At 36.9% G+C, this 16675-nt stretch overlaps 1 protein-coding gene across 1 annotated transcript in view; it reads left to right on the top strand.

The window, feature by feature from the left end:
• Positions 1 to 16675, top strand: part of cacna2d3a (calcium channel, voltage-dependent, alpha 2/delta subunit 3a) — a 313706-nt gene that overhangs the window by 222441 nt on the left and 74590 nt on the right. The window contains exons 23-28 of the mRNA XM_062999198.1: positions 717 to 762; positions 890 to 987; positions 3393 to 3486; positions 4513 to 4608; positions 6333 to 6454; positions 8011 to 8088. Coding sequence (XP_062855268.1) covers positions 717 to 762; positions 890 to 987; positions 3393 to 3486; positions 4513 to 4608; positions 6333 to 6454; positions 8011 to 8088 — 534 coding nt within the window. The remainder of the gene's footprint in view (positions 1 to 716; positions 763 to 889; positions 988 to 3392; positions 3487 to 4512; positions 4609 to 6332; positions 6455 to 8010; positions 8089 to 16675) is intronic.

Raw genomic sequence — 16675 nt, 5'->3', positions numbered from 1 at the left:
TGATAGCTCAGTGGTTAAGGTACTGGACTAGTAAACAGAAGATTGCCGGTTCAAGCCCCGCCACCACCAAGTTGCCACTGTTGGGTCCCTGAGCAAGGCCCTTAACCCTCAGTTGCTCATTGTGTAAGTCGCTTTGAATAAAAGCGTCTGCTAAATGATGAAAATGTAAATGAAAATGTAAATGTAATAACCTAAATCACTGAGCTACCATTGCTCATTCAATATTCAGTCTCCATCTCCATATTTATAGCTTCTTGTAGTCCAGGTTTTTGCAGTATCCTACAAATAAGTATAGTGCAGGTACTTTCAGTTTTTGTTTTCTGTACTTTTCAATCTTCATAGTGTGTTCTATTATAGTTGTTGAATCAAGCTACTGGGTCTTTCATTCAGGATCAATGTATATTGTACAATGTATATGGTACAAAAGGTGAAAGCTAATACAAACGTATAATTAAAATGTAATGAGTTTAAAATAAATTATTATAAGATTTCTAAAAATTAGATCAAGTAAAAGCAGAAGGCACAGCTTTTTCAGTGGTTGGTTTCTAGTGAATTTTCACTGTAAAGACAAATCCTGTACTTTAATAGTGTTTAAAGACGAATCATCATTAGTCAATTGTGTCACAGCAATGACAAAAATGCTATTAAAACAGAAGAATTAACTACAGCAAAATGTTGAAAATAACACATAGTTTATGTGATTTGTTGTATTACAGGACTACATGACTTGGAGCACCCTGATGTAGCACTAGCACATGAATGGTGTAGTATCTGAATGCATAATTTAAGCTTTTTTTTCTTTATATAAAAAGATTGTTTGTCAGTTAGATTAAAATGTAAACTTTGTCTATCTCTGTGTGTGTTGGTCTGTGTGTTGGTTTATATTTAGGACGTACTGTAACATAGATGAACACCCTGAACATCGATACCTTTCCCAGATTGATGCTATTAAACTGTACCTTGATGGAGCAGAACCACCCCTCAAGTGTTAGTAAAACATATACAGTTATGTCTCTACACAGTTTTAAACTTTTAGAAAAATCTCAACCTGTACAGTGCCTTAAGAGTTACTACATCTTATTTGTTTGTTTGTTTGTTTACTCTAATCCATTATCCAGTATTGCTGTTGCTGAGATTTTTGTGTACAAATTTCTTGTTACCTTCATTTCAGTTTTAGGTGATTTATTTGGTGTTCTATTGTTTTTATAAATAATTACATTGTGTTAATACTTGATTTTATTGTGTTGATATGTAATGTTAATTATGATAATTTTTGATGTCATATTTGTGGTCTTAATTGCTTTCAAAGGTCATTTATTTGTGTTTAATGTGAGTCCATTGTGTTCATATGAGGTTTCATTGTGCTTGTCTGGGATTTTTTTTTTTGGTTTGTTTTTCTTGGTGGAACTTGGTGGATCCATGGTGCAGGATGTGTTGATTTATGTGGTCTTAACCAAATTACCGTTAAGGACCATAACCTCCTGTCTCTAATGAATTATCCTTTTAAGTTGCAGAGTTGCAGCAACAGGCCTTGATTTTTATTAAACTGGATCTTTTATCTTTATTAAACTGGACTCCATGCCTACAACTTGATTAGAATAAGGGATGGAAGATGGCATTCATCACTTTCTCTGTGCACTTTAAGTACAGGGTGATGCCCTTTGTGCTTATAATGTGCCCATCATCTTCCAATGGCCATTGGTTCATTAACAAGGTACTTTGTAAGGCACTGGGGAGCTATGCTTTTGTTTATCTGGATCACATCCTCATTTCTAGCAAGACGTTAAACAAACACCTTCACATAAAACTGGAAAAGTCACAGTTTCACGTTAGCACAATAGCATTCATGGCCTTTGTGGTGTTTATGGACAGTGAGCATAAGGAACTAGCTGAAACCAAAGCCGTAATGGATTGGCAACCAATCCACCTTGGTCTGGCTGGCCCAATGTCTTTTGGGCTTTAACTTTTTCCAACAGTTTATTAAGAACTTTATTATTATTGGAGCACCCCTGACTAACCTAACCAAGAAGAACAAGAAGGTCAGTTTTGGTGGTTGCCCAAAGCCCATAAGGCATTTGAAGAACTTAAAAGATGCCTCATGTCAGCCCCAGTGTTCAGACTGCCAGAGCATGAGTGTCCCTGATTGAGAGAAACTAGAATGTTGGGAATAAGGAACTGCTTTCAGTCAATCTTGCTCTTTAAGAGCCAAACATCTATATCTGGACCTACCATGTGACCTACTATATGAACTTGACATTATCCAGGTTAGTTGGCCAGTTCAAATTTACATTATCATATTAGTCTGGCTATTGTAAACCTCCCACATTCTCTCCTTCCAATAAGTCTATTAACATAGTTGCAAAATCTCAGTTGCAAAATCGATGACCCAAGATCACAAGCCACTTTCAGAAAGTATTTTGTCAGCTGCTGGGTGCCTCCATTAGCCTGTCATCTGGGTTTCACCCACAATCTAATGGGTAGATGGAGAGGGTAAATGAACACCTTAAGTGTACAATTTGGTGTCTGCCCTTGGCCAAACCTTCATCCTGGGCTAAACATCTGATCTGGGTGAAGTATGCCCACAGCATGCTCTGCTCACTTGAATTACCATTTGAAAGCCAGTTTAGGTATTCTCCACCTACGTTTCCTGAACAAGAATCCAACATTGGTTGGATCATCCAATGTAGTCATTTGCTACTGCAAAAATGAATGCCTGTGACACCCTCAGAAGTATCATTTCATCCAAAACAACAAGTGTTTAGCTGTTAGCCAAGGATTTGCCCCGGCATTATAATTTAAGAACCTGGGTCCCGAATATGTGGTGTCATTTAAGGTCCTTAAAAGGATAACCCATGTTGTATACAGGTAACAGCTCCCCTGATCTATGCAGATTAATCCCACTTTCCACATATCTCACCTTAAACCAGTGCCATGCAGCCAGGTTAAGGGCAGGACCCAGTACTTAGTCCAATAAGAGAGATATGGCTCCATAAATGATCTTAGGTCCTGGCCCACCACATCCTGGATACTAACCTTGTCGGCCTAATCAAGAGTACAGAATGGGAATGTAATTAATCAACCTACAATACCTGCTTTTACCTATAGAGGTATCCACAGGTCATTTATCAATCATTGTGTTAATTTGTTTTTATTATGATTTCATTAAGTTTATATGTGATTTATTTGTGTTCATATGTAATATTGTATTTACGTGCAATACAGCTTTGTTTATCTATGATTTTTTTAGATGTCATTTTGTGTATATATGTTATTACATTGTAATCATATAAAGTTTACTTGTTTTTGAAGGTGATTAAATTATATTTAAAGCTGATTTTTTTGTGTCCATAGTAATTTAATTTTGTCCATAATTAGTTTCATTGTGTTTGTAGGTGATAAGGAGCTGATTCAGGAAGCCTTGTTTGATGCTGTGGTGACTGCACCAATAGAAGCTTACTGGACCAGCCTGGCTCTCAATAAATCAGAGTATGAATACATTTTACACAAACACAAAAGCACAAACAAACCTATATTATATAAAAATGAATACTCTCACAATTTGCAAAATATCCAACCTTGAAACAAATATTTCACAACAAAAATCTCTGTTTCAACTTTAGAAGTAGGATTCTTATATGCAGATAGAGCTTAGATAAACTTAGGGGGAAATACACTATCTAAAGTTCATGTCTTTTGTTGCCCCATGTACATTAATAATGATAGGTTCCAAAATTATAATTTTAATAAAAAATGGTTTTACAGTTTTTATTTTTTACATTTTTTTAAAATTTATTAATTAATTAATTTATTTTATGTTTACCTTTTTATCCTGCTTCCAAGCACTTTTTTACGTAAAATTCCTTACATAAAGCAAATAAAATAATCCTTATTTTTGTACCACTGAGTAAGGAAAATTGTATGTTGTACATATGCACATCCCCAGAATATAAGCTGGGACATGCAAAATATGGAAAACACAATAAAAATGCAGATTTTTATATTTGCACGTCCTTGCATTTTTCAACAAGTTAAGGCGAAACCTTATGCTGCACACATTACAAAGGGATGGATGTGGAAAAGAGAGTACAGGTACTAGACTAGCTTGCCAGAGAGAATGTTTGGGGAATTAATAAGCAAAAAAACAACAACCATGTATTATTACACACCTTAAGACGTGTTTGCAGGAAGAATTGGACAAAATACAACCTGAAACACTTCATTTTTTGGAATGTGTTGCAGGGATGGATGTATATTAATTACTGAAATGAAGTTGAGCAGACAAAACATAAAATGTATTTGGTTCATACTGTCTGCAATAAAATAGAAGTCAAAATGTAAAAAACATATTTTTCTTTTTTTCATACTGTCCCAATTGTTTTTGGGGGTTGTGTTTGTTGGGGTTATTTTTAAAATGCATTCCTCCTGCCATATTCTTTGACCAACAAAGTATATTCCACTTCCATAGTAAAAATGAATTAAAGAAGTTTGCAAACTGTCTGTTTCTTGTCACAGGAATTCTGATAAAGGTGTGGAGATTGCCTACCTTGGTACCCGGGCTGGATTGTCCCGAATCAACTTGTTTGTTATGCCTTACCAACTAAGTAATCAGTAAGTTTAAGAAAGCATATCCCACTTATCAATATATATATGAAAATGCACTATATACAGACAGCTGGGCTTGCCATAAACTCAGATTTTATCTGATCTTCAGAGCAGCATATGGTAACTGTCTGTCTTACTAAATTAAGTTTTTGTGTTGACTTTTACAAACCAGATTTCTGAAGAAAAAAAAAATAGGAACATTTTGTAAAATGGAATAAAAAAATCTGAGTTGTTAATTCTCCTTAAGTCTTTATTTAACTGACAGAAGAAAGAAAAGACTTCCAATGTTTTCACTGATCACTGTGATTTGTAAACCACATTTAGAATTTGATTTCTGCAACACGCTCCAAAAAAGTTGGGACTGGGATAAACTTAGAATGAAAAGTTTATAGAATATTCAAGTTGCAGTGCCCCACAGCAAGCAGGCTGTTCGAAAACCTAGTTGCCTTAATATGCTCACTAGTTAGGTATCTTAAATTTCAACTGAATTTTGACTCAAGAACGAGTGAGCATCCGATGCTGCCTTACCAGTGAAGGCAATCCCAGCATTCAGTGCGGCACAACTTTTCTCACAGAAAAATAAAAAACATGGCGGATGGTGCGGAGAAACGAACGGAATTATTTTCAAACATAAATAAATTATCATTGATTTTTAATTTGTTGAAACGTGCCGTTTAAGTGTCGTTTATTTGCAAGTTCGGGCTTGTCAGCGAATTTAACAATTTTCGGTACAGGAAGGGAGATGTTAGTTGACATGCTAGCGCATTGTGCCACCCCATCCCATTGGTTTGAATGGCATGAGGCTAACTGTGTTAGCTTAGTTAGCAAAAACTGATAACGTGCCTTATAAGTCAATGACTTATTAGAATCCTCTCTACTTAGGCGGCTGCCTATGTAGGCAGCTCACTAGGTTTCGAACACACGCATAGTATTATATTTAATCTTTACCAGACATGATAAAATATAATCTGACAGACCAGTTGAGGTAACCAAGGAGAAAACCAATTTCATTTTTATTTAAATAAATAAAAACAAATAGGATTTGTTCTAATTATTGAGTGTCAAATATGCAAAAACAAAGTGTCAATCAGAAGAATTTTTTTTTTGTTTTTTTTTTTGTATCATTGTACTGTATTTAATTACACTATGAGCATTACTATGGTATTTGCTGAACACTGTATTATAAGAAGTCCAAGCACCAAAGACTTTTTAGGACATCTTCTTCTTCTTCCTCTTCTTCTCTTTTCTTATTATTCTATTTCTCCAATAAAACAAAACTCACAGACTTTCAAACCGTAAGGATTTGAGATTTGGTCAACAGGTAGCCCCTTTTGCTACTCAGTTGGTCAAGCTCAGCCTGATTGGCCTGATGATGGCGCTATAGCGTACCGTGTCATTGACAGATACTTATCAAAAACATGGGTGGATCAAGCACGCATATACTGTTTTAACTCAGAAAGCATATCATCATTTGTCAGCAAACTTCAGAGACGCAAAACAGGTTCATAGGCTATGGCGTAAATATGGTGCAGCTGCAGTGCTGGGTGGTGCTATCACATGCAAGATCTTGTGACAAACAAAGATTGTACAATTCACATAGTGCTTCTTATTTGCTCCATATTTACATATTGTGCCATAATGGGCTAGTTTGTACATAGACTCTTGATATATTCGTAAATTGTTGTTTTCTTTAAGGTCACCTGTGTATTTGTTGTCTTTTATGTCCTAAGAGACTTCCTGACGGCAGAGGATAAAGAAGGAGTATTTAATGCTGATCATTTTCCTTTGTGGTACAAGAGAGCAGCAGAGCAAGTACCTGGAACCTTTGTCTACTCCCTTCCATTTAATTCAGGTGATGAGAATTACTTTATCCACAACTGTGCTGGTTTAAACACAAATTGAAGATAAATGTATGAGCTTATCTAACAAGCCACCATGTGCATGTGCAGATGTTAATGAAGACATTGAAGACATTGTATTATACTAGATAATATTTGTTTGCTAAGCTCTGCAACATATTGCAACCAAATGTCTCTTAATCAGAACCAGACGTCTGTAAATGTGAAAAATGTCTGTTGTTTAACGTAATCCACTTTCATCCTTGAAAGTGTTCCATGTTGACTTTTTTACAGATTTTTTTTCAGACTAAGCTTAATAGAAAATGGATGTGCTTGGGCAAATTCCCAATAGTAGTGTTTAATAGTAAAGATAAGGTGACACATGTTGAAAAGCAACATCAAAAAGATAGCAAAATTATATATATATATATATATATATACAGTATATACTGTATATACAGAAGCACTTTGAAGTTCTACAGACTTTCTCTAAATACCTTTTTAGCCTGCTTTCACCCTGTTCTTCAATGGTCAGGACCCTCACAGGACCACCACAGAGCAGGTATTATTTAGGTGGTGGATCATTCTCAGCACTGTAGTGACAATTACATGGTGGTGGTGTGTTAGTGTGTGTTGTGCTGGTATGAGTGGATCAGACACAGCAGTGCTGCTGGAGTTTTTAAATACTGTGTCCACTCACTGTCCACTCTATTAGACACTCCTAGTTGGTTCACCTTGTAGATGTAAAGTCTGAGACGATCGCGCATCTACTGCTGCTGTTTGAGTTGGTCATCTTCTAGACCTTCATCAGTGGTCACAAAACACTGCCCACGGGGCGCTGTTGACTGGATGTTTTTGGTTGGTGGACTATTCTCAGTCCAACAGTGACAGTGAGGTGTTCAAAAACAGTGAGGTGTTCCAGCAGCGCTGCTGTGTCTTTTCCACTCATACCAGCATAACACACACTAACACACTACCACCATGTCAGTGTCACTGCAGTGCTGAGAATGATCCACCACCCAAATAGTACCTACTCTGTAGTGGTCCTGGGATAGTCCTGACCATTTAAGAACTAACACAGCATGCAGAGTAACAGATGGACTACAGTCAGTAACTGTAAAGTAGAACTACAAAGTGCCGATAAACTGGGCAATGTGTGTAGAAAGAAGGAGGTGGTTTTAATGTTATGGCTAATTGGTGTGTATATATATTCCTCTTGTTTGTTCATTTGTGTGTATGAATTGGGAATTTAAGACTTTGTAATATGCTAGATCTTGTGCTTTCTGTTTTTATTAAAAGTGCATATTCAGAACTTTTTTGCTTCCGGAAATCTCTGGATATTTGGTAATATGTCTGAGGGAAAAATCCCGTAAATGTAAAAGGCTGAACTCCAAATAAAACAATTTAAAAAGACACAAATGTTTATAGTGCAGCTATGGCAATGTCATCTTTATAATGAGATTACATTAATGTGGGCACTGTAAGTACATATTGTGCGTGATTTAAAAAAGCACAGACTAGGGAAACTGACAGTTTGTGTGTGTGTGTGTGTGTGTGTGTGTGTATCCAGGTTCTGAGAACAAGAGTGTGATACTGGCTAGCACCGCAATTCAGTTACTGGATGAAAGGAAGTCACCTATTGCTGCAGGTAAGACTCTGCTTATTATTATTTTACTGCATGACACTAATGGAAAAAAAAAAGTTAAACAACACTTGAAAGAAAAGCTACTAAGCACATTAAACATCCTTATTTTTACAACTGGTTTAATAAGACAAAATGGAAATGTCAGGAAAAGACAAATTGTCCATGGCAAGTGTGCCATGCAATTACACCATGCTTCACAAGTAATAATTAGGTATGAGGGAAGCCAGAAGTCACTTAGGATGACTTAAAAGCAGCAGTACAACAACAATTACATGGAAAACATTTATAAGCAATTATCTCTTTTTCTACTCAAATGGAAAACTCTAAAATGTGCTCATGAGCATTTAATCATATTTAAACATGTTTCAGATTAAACAAACTTTCAAACTTTTGCAATAGTTTATCTCATTATGTTTGGAGAAGAGAGGGTTGTGTGTATAATCCCAAATAATCCCAGGTAAGAGCATCATCATATACCCCTTTTCCACCGACACGGATCCGGCTCTGTTCCGGTTCGCGAACTTGATTTTGAACCGGTTCCACGTGTTTTCACCGAAAAAAGAGGTTCAAGACAGCGAACTAGCATTCTAATCTGGCACCACAGAATACTTGTTTTTTTCAGCGCGAACCCTGACTTTGGGCGTCATCTGTGGGTGTGTCACAGTGTACAGGTTTGGGTGCTTTCGTATGAGAAGCTGTTGAACCGCTTTGGCGATAACTTTCAACTTTTAAAGTTCACCTGATTAAATTTTGAGCCTGTTTGGCGTTGATATTTGCTGATATTTTCAAAGAGATGAACTGTATGATATGACGTGGTAAAAGTGACAGTACGAAAAATAAAGCGTAACGTGGCTTATTGTACTAAAACAACGAGTGATGAATTTGGGCAGTACAGAGCACTTATAACCAGTAACAACGGAGTGAAATTTAGAGTTACTATGTCTATATAGTACATTAAGCCACGTTACGCCTTTTTTACGCAAAGCTTTTTCGACTCTCCTGAGAAGCGGATTCAGAACCCCGAGCTGTATAACCACCACAGGTGAATTAATCCAGCTAAACACAGATACATGTGGAGCTTTTAGAATGGATTTGATGGTTATTTCACACAAATGGATGTTCATGTCGTGGAACTTTAGTGATGTCGTATCGGCTATTTGTGCCGAGGGTTGCAGTGAGAGCGAAGTGCAAAACGCTTCTCACATCAATGAACTAAAGAAAACAACATCTGCGACAAACATGTCTACGTACCAATAGGTGAGCGATGCTTTCTGCATAAAAACGAACATCTGTAACAACAGCACAAATGCTCTCAGTTAATCTACATGCTTTGCCATCATGTTACAACTCTTTACTTTTGCTGTGTTACGCCCACCGTTGATGACGCATGCTTGGTTCCCAAAAACTGGTGGAAATGCGGGTCGGTTCTCTACAAAACACCAAGCTTCGAAGAAACCTGAACAGAACCGGTTCAAGAACCAGAGTTCTTTTGGTGGAAAAGTGCTAATATAGAGCTGCTTTACTGTAACCAGTGCTATGGCAACCATTATGTCATGAAAGAAAACATTAATAAATGTGTCCCAAAACATTTGATTGAAAATTTGTGGAAAATTGGAAAGTATTTGCTGTCTTGTGCTTGCTATGCCATTTAGCGAACTCTCTTCAATATTTGGGATAAATATTTCATTAAAATATTTTAATAAACCAGCTTGTACCAGAGGGAAAAAGCATAGGTCTTCAGTTGTGTCACGGTACATTGGTGGATCAAGTTGCTGACATTTTGTTATATAGAATGGAACAAACTGCTCAAAATAACACAAAGTTGTCATGACAAATCTCAAAGCATTGCAACAACTATTTAAAAACCAAAGAAAATCAAGATGGCAGTTGAAGGCAGAGAAAGCCAGCATCACAAGATGCTCTGGACAATTCTGGAATCATGCTGCTTTATTCCTGTATTTCTTAACTTCTTAGTGCAGGTCTTTTTAGGCCTACGCCACTTAGAAAATATCGAGAGTCAGTTACGATACCCCACTCCAATCCACCCCAATGCACCACACACCCAACCCCAACCCACAATGGCAACTGTCATAATACATCATATTTGTCACTGTCATTTGTCAATATGCTTAACAAAAAATGGCATGTGACATACTGTAAGCTCTCTGTTAAGACTTAACAGGGAGCTTAACAATTGCCAGTAATAAAAAAAAAAACATGACATATGTAACTATCCACCATTACAACAAAGATCATGACATTTGCTATGACAAGTGGATGACATGTCATTTGTATAATGCAGTTCTAGGACAGGAATTTCTTCACAATTATTGCACGTTGTGGTTGTTATTTAATTATTGGACCTTGTGGTTTTCATGGACTGTAGAAAGAGTCTTCATTATACTGGGGAATTTTAGTCAATTCATGCAAGACTGCATCTGTGTCAGTATGTGTGTATTTCTGAGCCTGTATAAAGTAAAGCTGACAGCTGGCTTCCCAACAAAGGACCAACAAAGTGCCCAGAACTACCATTACAGATCTCAGTGTGTTTATTTTGTGTATGTATTAGGCTCATTATAATTAAAACAAAAAAACAAAATATGCAGTTAATCATATTAGTAAACTCACAAACATAAATGAAAAACGTGTAAACCTGGCATTTCTACTTGCTATCATATAGTTTTTACATGTTCATATTGAGAATTTAATGATGTATCTCATTAATTAATTCATTCATTCATTCATTGTCTAATTTACCACCGCTTTATCATAACTGGGGTCACAGTGGGTCTGATTAATTGGGCGAAAGGGAACACCAGACTTATCAAACCCAGGCAGGTTGCCAGTCCATCACAGGACAGTTGTAGCCTAGTGGTACTGAACTAGTATTTGAAAGGTTGCTGGTTCAGGGCCCATCACTGCTAGGTTGCCACTGTTGGGCTGTTGAGCTGTTGAGCAAGGCCCTTAACCCTCAGTTGCTTACTATCATGGTACTGTAAGTCACTTTGGATAAAAGTGTCTGCTAAATGCTGAAAATGTAAATGTGATCACAGAGCAGACACACACTATTACATTTTACATACTATTACACATAAACACACACAAACACTGGCTTCTAGTAGCTACGATTGACCTGACTGCACCCTAAGAAAATCAATGTGGACACAGAAAGAACCTTGACTACCTGTCTGGGGAATCAAACCTCGAGCCCTACACACTGTGCCACTGTGTCACCCCAGTTACTTAAGTAAGTGAAATCAAACTTACCTTTATATAACCAGCATGATACATTGCTGAGGCTGAAAGGCTGTGTCTGATTGCATGCTATGCACTGCAAAGTGTATCAAGACACCATTTGTTGTGCACTAATTATACATAGTACAGTTGTATGCAGTTTGGGACAAAGCCAATATGTATAGTTTTATTAGATTTTTAGACTGTTACATCACGCCAAAGGAATACAATACAATACAATAAGGGGGACCATACAATACAATAAAGACAATAACAGTTACAAATTTTTCTGCATTACTAAAAATAGCTGTAGTCTTGAGCTTTTATTGGTTTCTTAGTTCTTAGTTCATAATTAGAAAACACACTTCTTTGTTCAACAGACTTAAAATTATTCTGTATATATGCTATAACAAAAATATATATACATATAGCAGCTTAGTTTATTATTGTGTTATTTTGGCGTAGAAGGTACAAATGACAAATGATGACCTCTCTGTGCCAGCCAGTATAAATAGTAGAAAAGCCAAGAGTTACTCCAAACTCGTCTGCATTAATTTGAAGATGCTGGAACATGGACAACGCTGTCCACAATTAATCAAGTTTCATATTGCTAAATTGGCAAAGATGCTGCTATGCAGGAATTAAGTTCTTTTTTTATGTCACCAACATCACCAACATGATTCGTCATTCTTGCTTCATATAACATTTTAGCTACTTAGCAGACTTAGGTTCATTGCCAAATTTTGCATTTTATAATGTGCCACCAGTGTTTAATAGTAGAAAGATTTGGACTGCAGGCAGGCCAGTTTAGCATCTGAACTTTCTGTCCCTAAACATCCCTAAAAAGATCTAAATGCTGCTCTAAAATGCATTAAATACTTGTAAAATACAAATGCAACTACTACAGTGTCATGTCCATCTGCAGCAGGCTTTATTAGCCTGAATGAACGTTGTGCCATATGTCTCTCAACTTAACTTCATAAAGGTTTCAGTACTCTGCATAATTTAATAAGGGGACAAACCTCATGGTCATGGCTCTTCATCTGTACATTTTTTATTTTGGCCACCACTCTTGAACTGAATAACCCTGACATAAACCTGCTGAAATACGCAAAGCTGTGAGGCCTCTAGATCTTTTCCAGCAAATATAACATTTAATGTCATACATTTTTGAGCATGCTTTTTACATTATATTACAAATATATATTAATCTATATATACATTAAACTTCATAAGTCATTTGTCTATTAATACTATTAAAATAAACAAAACATTTAGAAATCACACATAGATCTATCTACTGGCTGTCCCAGTCTGAGTCTATGGTTTAGGGCAGACTTTTGCATAGGTGTTTGCATATTTTTTGTGTGCACTATTTAATTTGTATTTCATTTGAAATGATGACACACTGGTTTAGATCATTTGCAGCGCTGTTCATGGCAGTCCATTCTCCAACAGAAACAGATTAATGCCAGTCATTTGGCACGCAAGCTTACTGTGACACATGATCTAAAAATAATTCTGACAAAAGACACACATGCACGTTGCACGCACACACACACATTGGTAATTTGGAATTTGCACTTGCCAGTCATAGGTTTTCAATGGGTTTTCTCTATGTGAGCATTTGCAAGCACTAACACAAACTGACAACCTGATGACATCACCCTCCCCAGGCAACTGAGATGTGTGTATGTATGTTTGAGTGTGTGTGTGTGTATATGTGGGTATATGAGCAAATTTCTGCTTGCAGCAATGTTGGTTACAGCCTGCTTGTTCCTAACAATGTAACAAAAAGCATCACATCTGATTTTGAATGTGGGTATTCTACAATACAGTATGAATACAGTCTAAAATACCCATTGCATCTTCTTTCACAATATCTGTGTGTTTAGTGTGTGTATTTCCCAGAAGAGTATATGCAGTTACAGTCAAAAGGGGTGTAAGGGTAAGGGGGTTCACATTAATGCATGTGGTTTAGGAATGGAATGTTTAATAAGCTCATAGTCAGGTGTACACTGATCATAGTACTACACCCCCACCCCATTCCCAAAATGTGCATGATAATGGGAAGTTCATAACTGTGCATTTCACAGTTAGGAATATATGAAATGTTGGACTAATGTCACATGTATCACACATGTTAAATGTAGTTGATGTGGGCAGGCATAAAGACCTGAGCAACTTTGGTATGGGCCAAACTGATGCAGTCAGACAACTGAATTGAGGTATCCTTAAAGTGAAAGGGATGTTCACAGGCAGCCATGGCAAATGCTATAAAACATTGGTTGGAGGAGGAACAAGCCATCAGGATGCTGGGTGGCCAAGACCCATTAATGCCACAGGACATGAAGGCTATGGCAGCTGGTAAGAACCAGTGGCACTCAGGCATTAGAACTGGACATCAGAGCAATGGAAGACAATTTCTCATGTCATTGGTCAGACACATGTGCAATGTTTACCCATGGAAGACACATAAGCTGCTGATACCAGATATGTATTGTGCCAGTATCAGATACCACATAACTTGTTCAGATGTCTTGTAGAGTCCATGGCTCAGAGCTTTTTTTGACAGCTTGTTAGGTGGGTGATTCTAATATTTAGGCCTATATTGACTATTGCTTGACCTAATTCTGTTTGATGTTGGGACATTGTTTTGGCCTTCAAGGTGCAGTGTGTAACATTTGATTAGACACAGTGAATGCTTGAGGGTGTTATTTTAAAGAGTCACACACTATCCATCCAACTGCACTTCTTCCACCTACACCTCTTTTTACAAGCACTGCTTGAGCTAATATCTAGTCATCTATTCATAACATGCTGATTTTTACCAGTATGTTCTAGTATGAAATGTATTAAAAGCTTTTTGATTAGGCGCTCAGGTGGCGCAGTGGTAAAATGCACTAGCATACCAGAGCTGGGATTTTGAATACATCATATCAAATCTCAGCTTTGCCATCCGACTGGGCTGGGCGCCTACATGAACAACGATTGGCTGTTGTTCACAGGGTGGGAAAATCCAGACCGGGTTCCTCATAACTGGTGCAATTATGACCTCTGCTGGCTGATTGATGGCACCTGCGCAGAGTTGAGGAATAATGCTGATCAGGGTGTGGCTCTCTGTGCACAAAGCTGATACGCAAGAGAGCCTGCCTCGTGCTGGTGAAAAGATGCAGTTGGTACTGCACACGTGTCAGAAGGGGCGAGTCAGTTGTGAAGCTCCTCAGTCAGCAGTAGAGGGTTGTATCGGTAGGGGGAAGCGTAATGCAATCAGCGTAATTGGATACGACTAGATTAGGGGAGAAAACTGGGGGGAAAATTGGAGAAAAAAAAGCTTTTTGATTAGTAACCATACCAAACCACTTTGATGGTAATGTGCTGCAATGGTCATTAACCTAGTCTACATAAAGGAGAGTTTTCTGTGCAAATCCCAAACTACTATCATAATATTTATTGTTTGTTATAATGCATTTGCAATTTAATGCATGATATGCAGTGAAACAATAACATAAAACTAATAAATATGAATAACAACAGTTCAAATACTAATCGTAAACAGTTTAATCTATCCCTAGAAACTGAAAACTACTATCACTATGCTAAATAACATCAAGTACTCAATGAATGCACTTACACTGGTCAAATATATAATAAAGCATATTGATATGTATTTATGTGCAATTTTGGCCTTATCAGGAAGTCCTTTATTATAATACAACACTGCATTATAAAACACATCTCTTCTTTGCTTTAGAATTCAGAAAGAAGAATGTATGAAATAGATAAAGTGATGAAGTGATACAGCTGCAAAAATATGTGAACACTTTGGTATTACTTGGAATCCTGCATTAATTAATTAAATGTGTTCTGGTAGAAATTCTATGCCATAATAATTTACAAACATTATTTTAAGATTTTACCTTTTTATTTATAAGATTAGATTTTTTATAGATTTTTTATTCACTCAGTCCAGGCTCAAGTGTCTTAATCTCTGGACTAGCAACTTATCCAGTATTCAGACATTATAATGAATAATATTGGGGTATAAAGATGCCCTGTTTGAACTGGTTAGCACAGATATCTTTTCAGAAAAATGATGTGTAGGTAGTTTGTTTGTAGAGATTCTAGACAGCTTTTCTAAGGACCTGACTGTTCATTAAGACAACCTGAGAAAATGTAATTCAGTTGCTACATATAGTAGCAGACATTATGTAATGACCAGGTAGAAATAGTGATATCCAGAGAAAGGGAAACACAATCTACAGAAAGCTCTAAAGCAGGGGTGCCGACGCTTTCGTGGCTTGAGATCTACTATTTTAGTTGACAGGTCACCGCTATCTACTTAAAAAAAAAAGCTTTGAAGCTTTTTTAAATGTGCTTCAGTTACCTATATTGATATTCAGCATTGCAGAGCAAGCGACTGAAAAAATCACACTAACCTTATTCTAAATATTTGCTCTGAATGGTGTCAGCCAGGTTTATGTAGTCTGGACAGTAGCTGCTGATGCCAATTCTCAAGCAGACTTCCAAGTGTTCATCATTAGGGGGGAACAATATTTAGAATTAGTTATTTTCATGTTGTAAAAGATTTACACAAGTTGGTTGATCCAAAAATGCTGTCAAATATGTGGCACATATTATGTTTGGATATTTTTCCTCAGCCAGCAAGTTCCAAAATTTACTTCATATGAATGTCTGATTGGGTTAAAATTTATCTGTCAGCTTCTTCCACGTATGAACAAAACAGCCGTCTTGGCCGTCCCATCTTCACAGGAAAAATGGCACAAACTAGTTACTGATGAATAAAAACTTTCTAGATTAGCAGTGCTTTAGGTGGGCTGAGGCGTAGCTATGGTAACAAACCGCAAATCAATTTATGTGAATCACGTTGACCTGTTTGAATGAGGCATGATCTACCAGCGTGCACTGTGCGATCAACTGGTATATCACGATTGACGTACTGGGCATCCCTGCTCTAGAGCTTGTCATAGTCATTAAAAAGTAATTGACATATGCCAATTATAATATTTGGAGAGAAAATGGAAAGCCCAACAAAACTTCATACTATCCATAGAGCATGGTGGAGGTAGCATCCACTTTTGGTACTGCATTGTTGCTTAAGGACCTGGACACCTTCAAATCATTGAGGGAACAATATTTTACAGGGAAATTTCAAGGTAACTGTCCGTCACCTAAAGTGTTATATAGGTTAAAAATAAACTACAACAACTAAATTAAAAGTTTTAAAATGATCCTAACCCAGCTTTATCATTGAAATGTATTGTTGCTTATCAGCAGGTCTGCTGTTGCTGCTAATTTTTGTTATTACCAAATAAACACAATCATTTATTTCCTG

The sequence above is a fragment of the Trichomycterus rosablanca genome, chromosome 7 (assembly GCF_030014385.1).
Source record: "Trichomycterus rosablanca isolate fTriRos1 chromosome 7, fTriRos1.hap1, whole genome shotgun sequence".
Lineage (NCBI taxonomy): Eukaryota > Metazoa > Chordata > Actinopteri > Siluriformes > Trichomycteridae > Trichomycterus > Trichomycterus rosablanca.
Note: the sequence above shows the minus strand (reverse complement) of the source record. Positions and strands in the feature narration are given on the sequence as shown.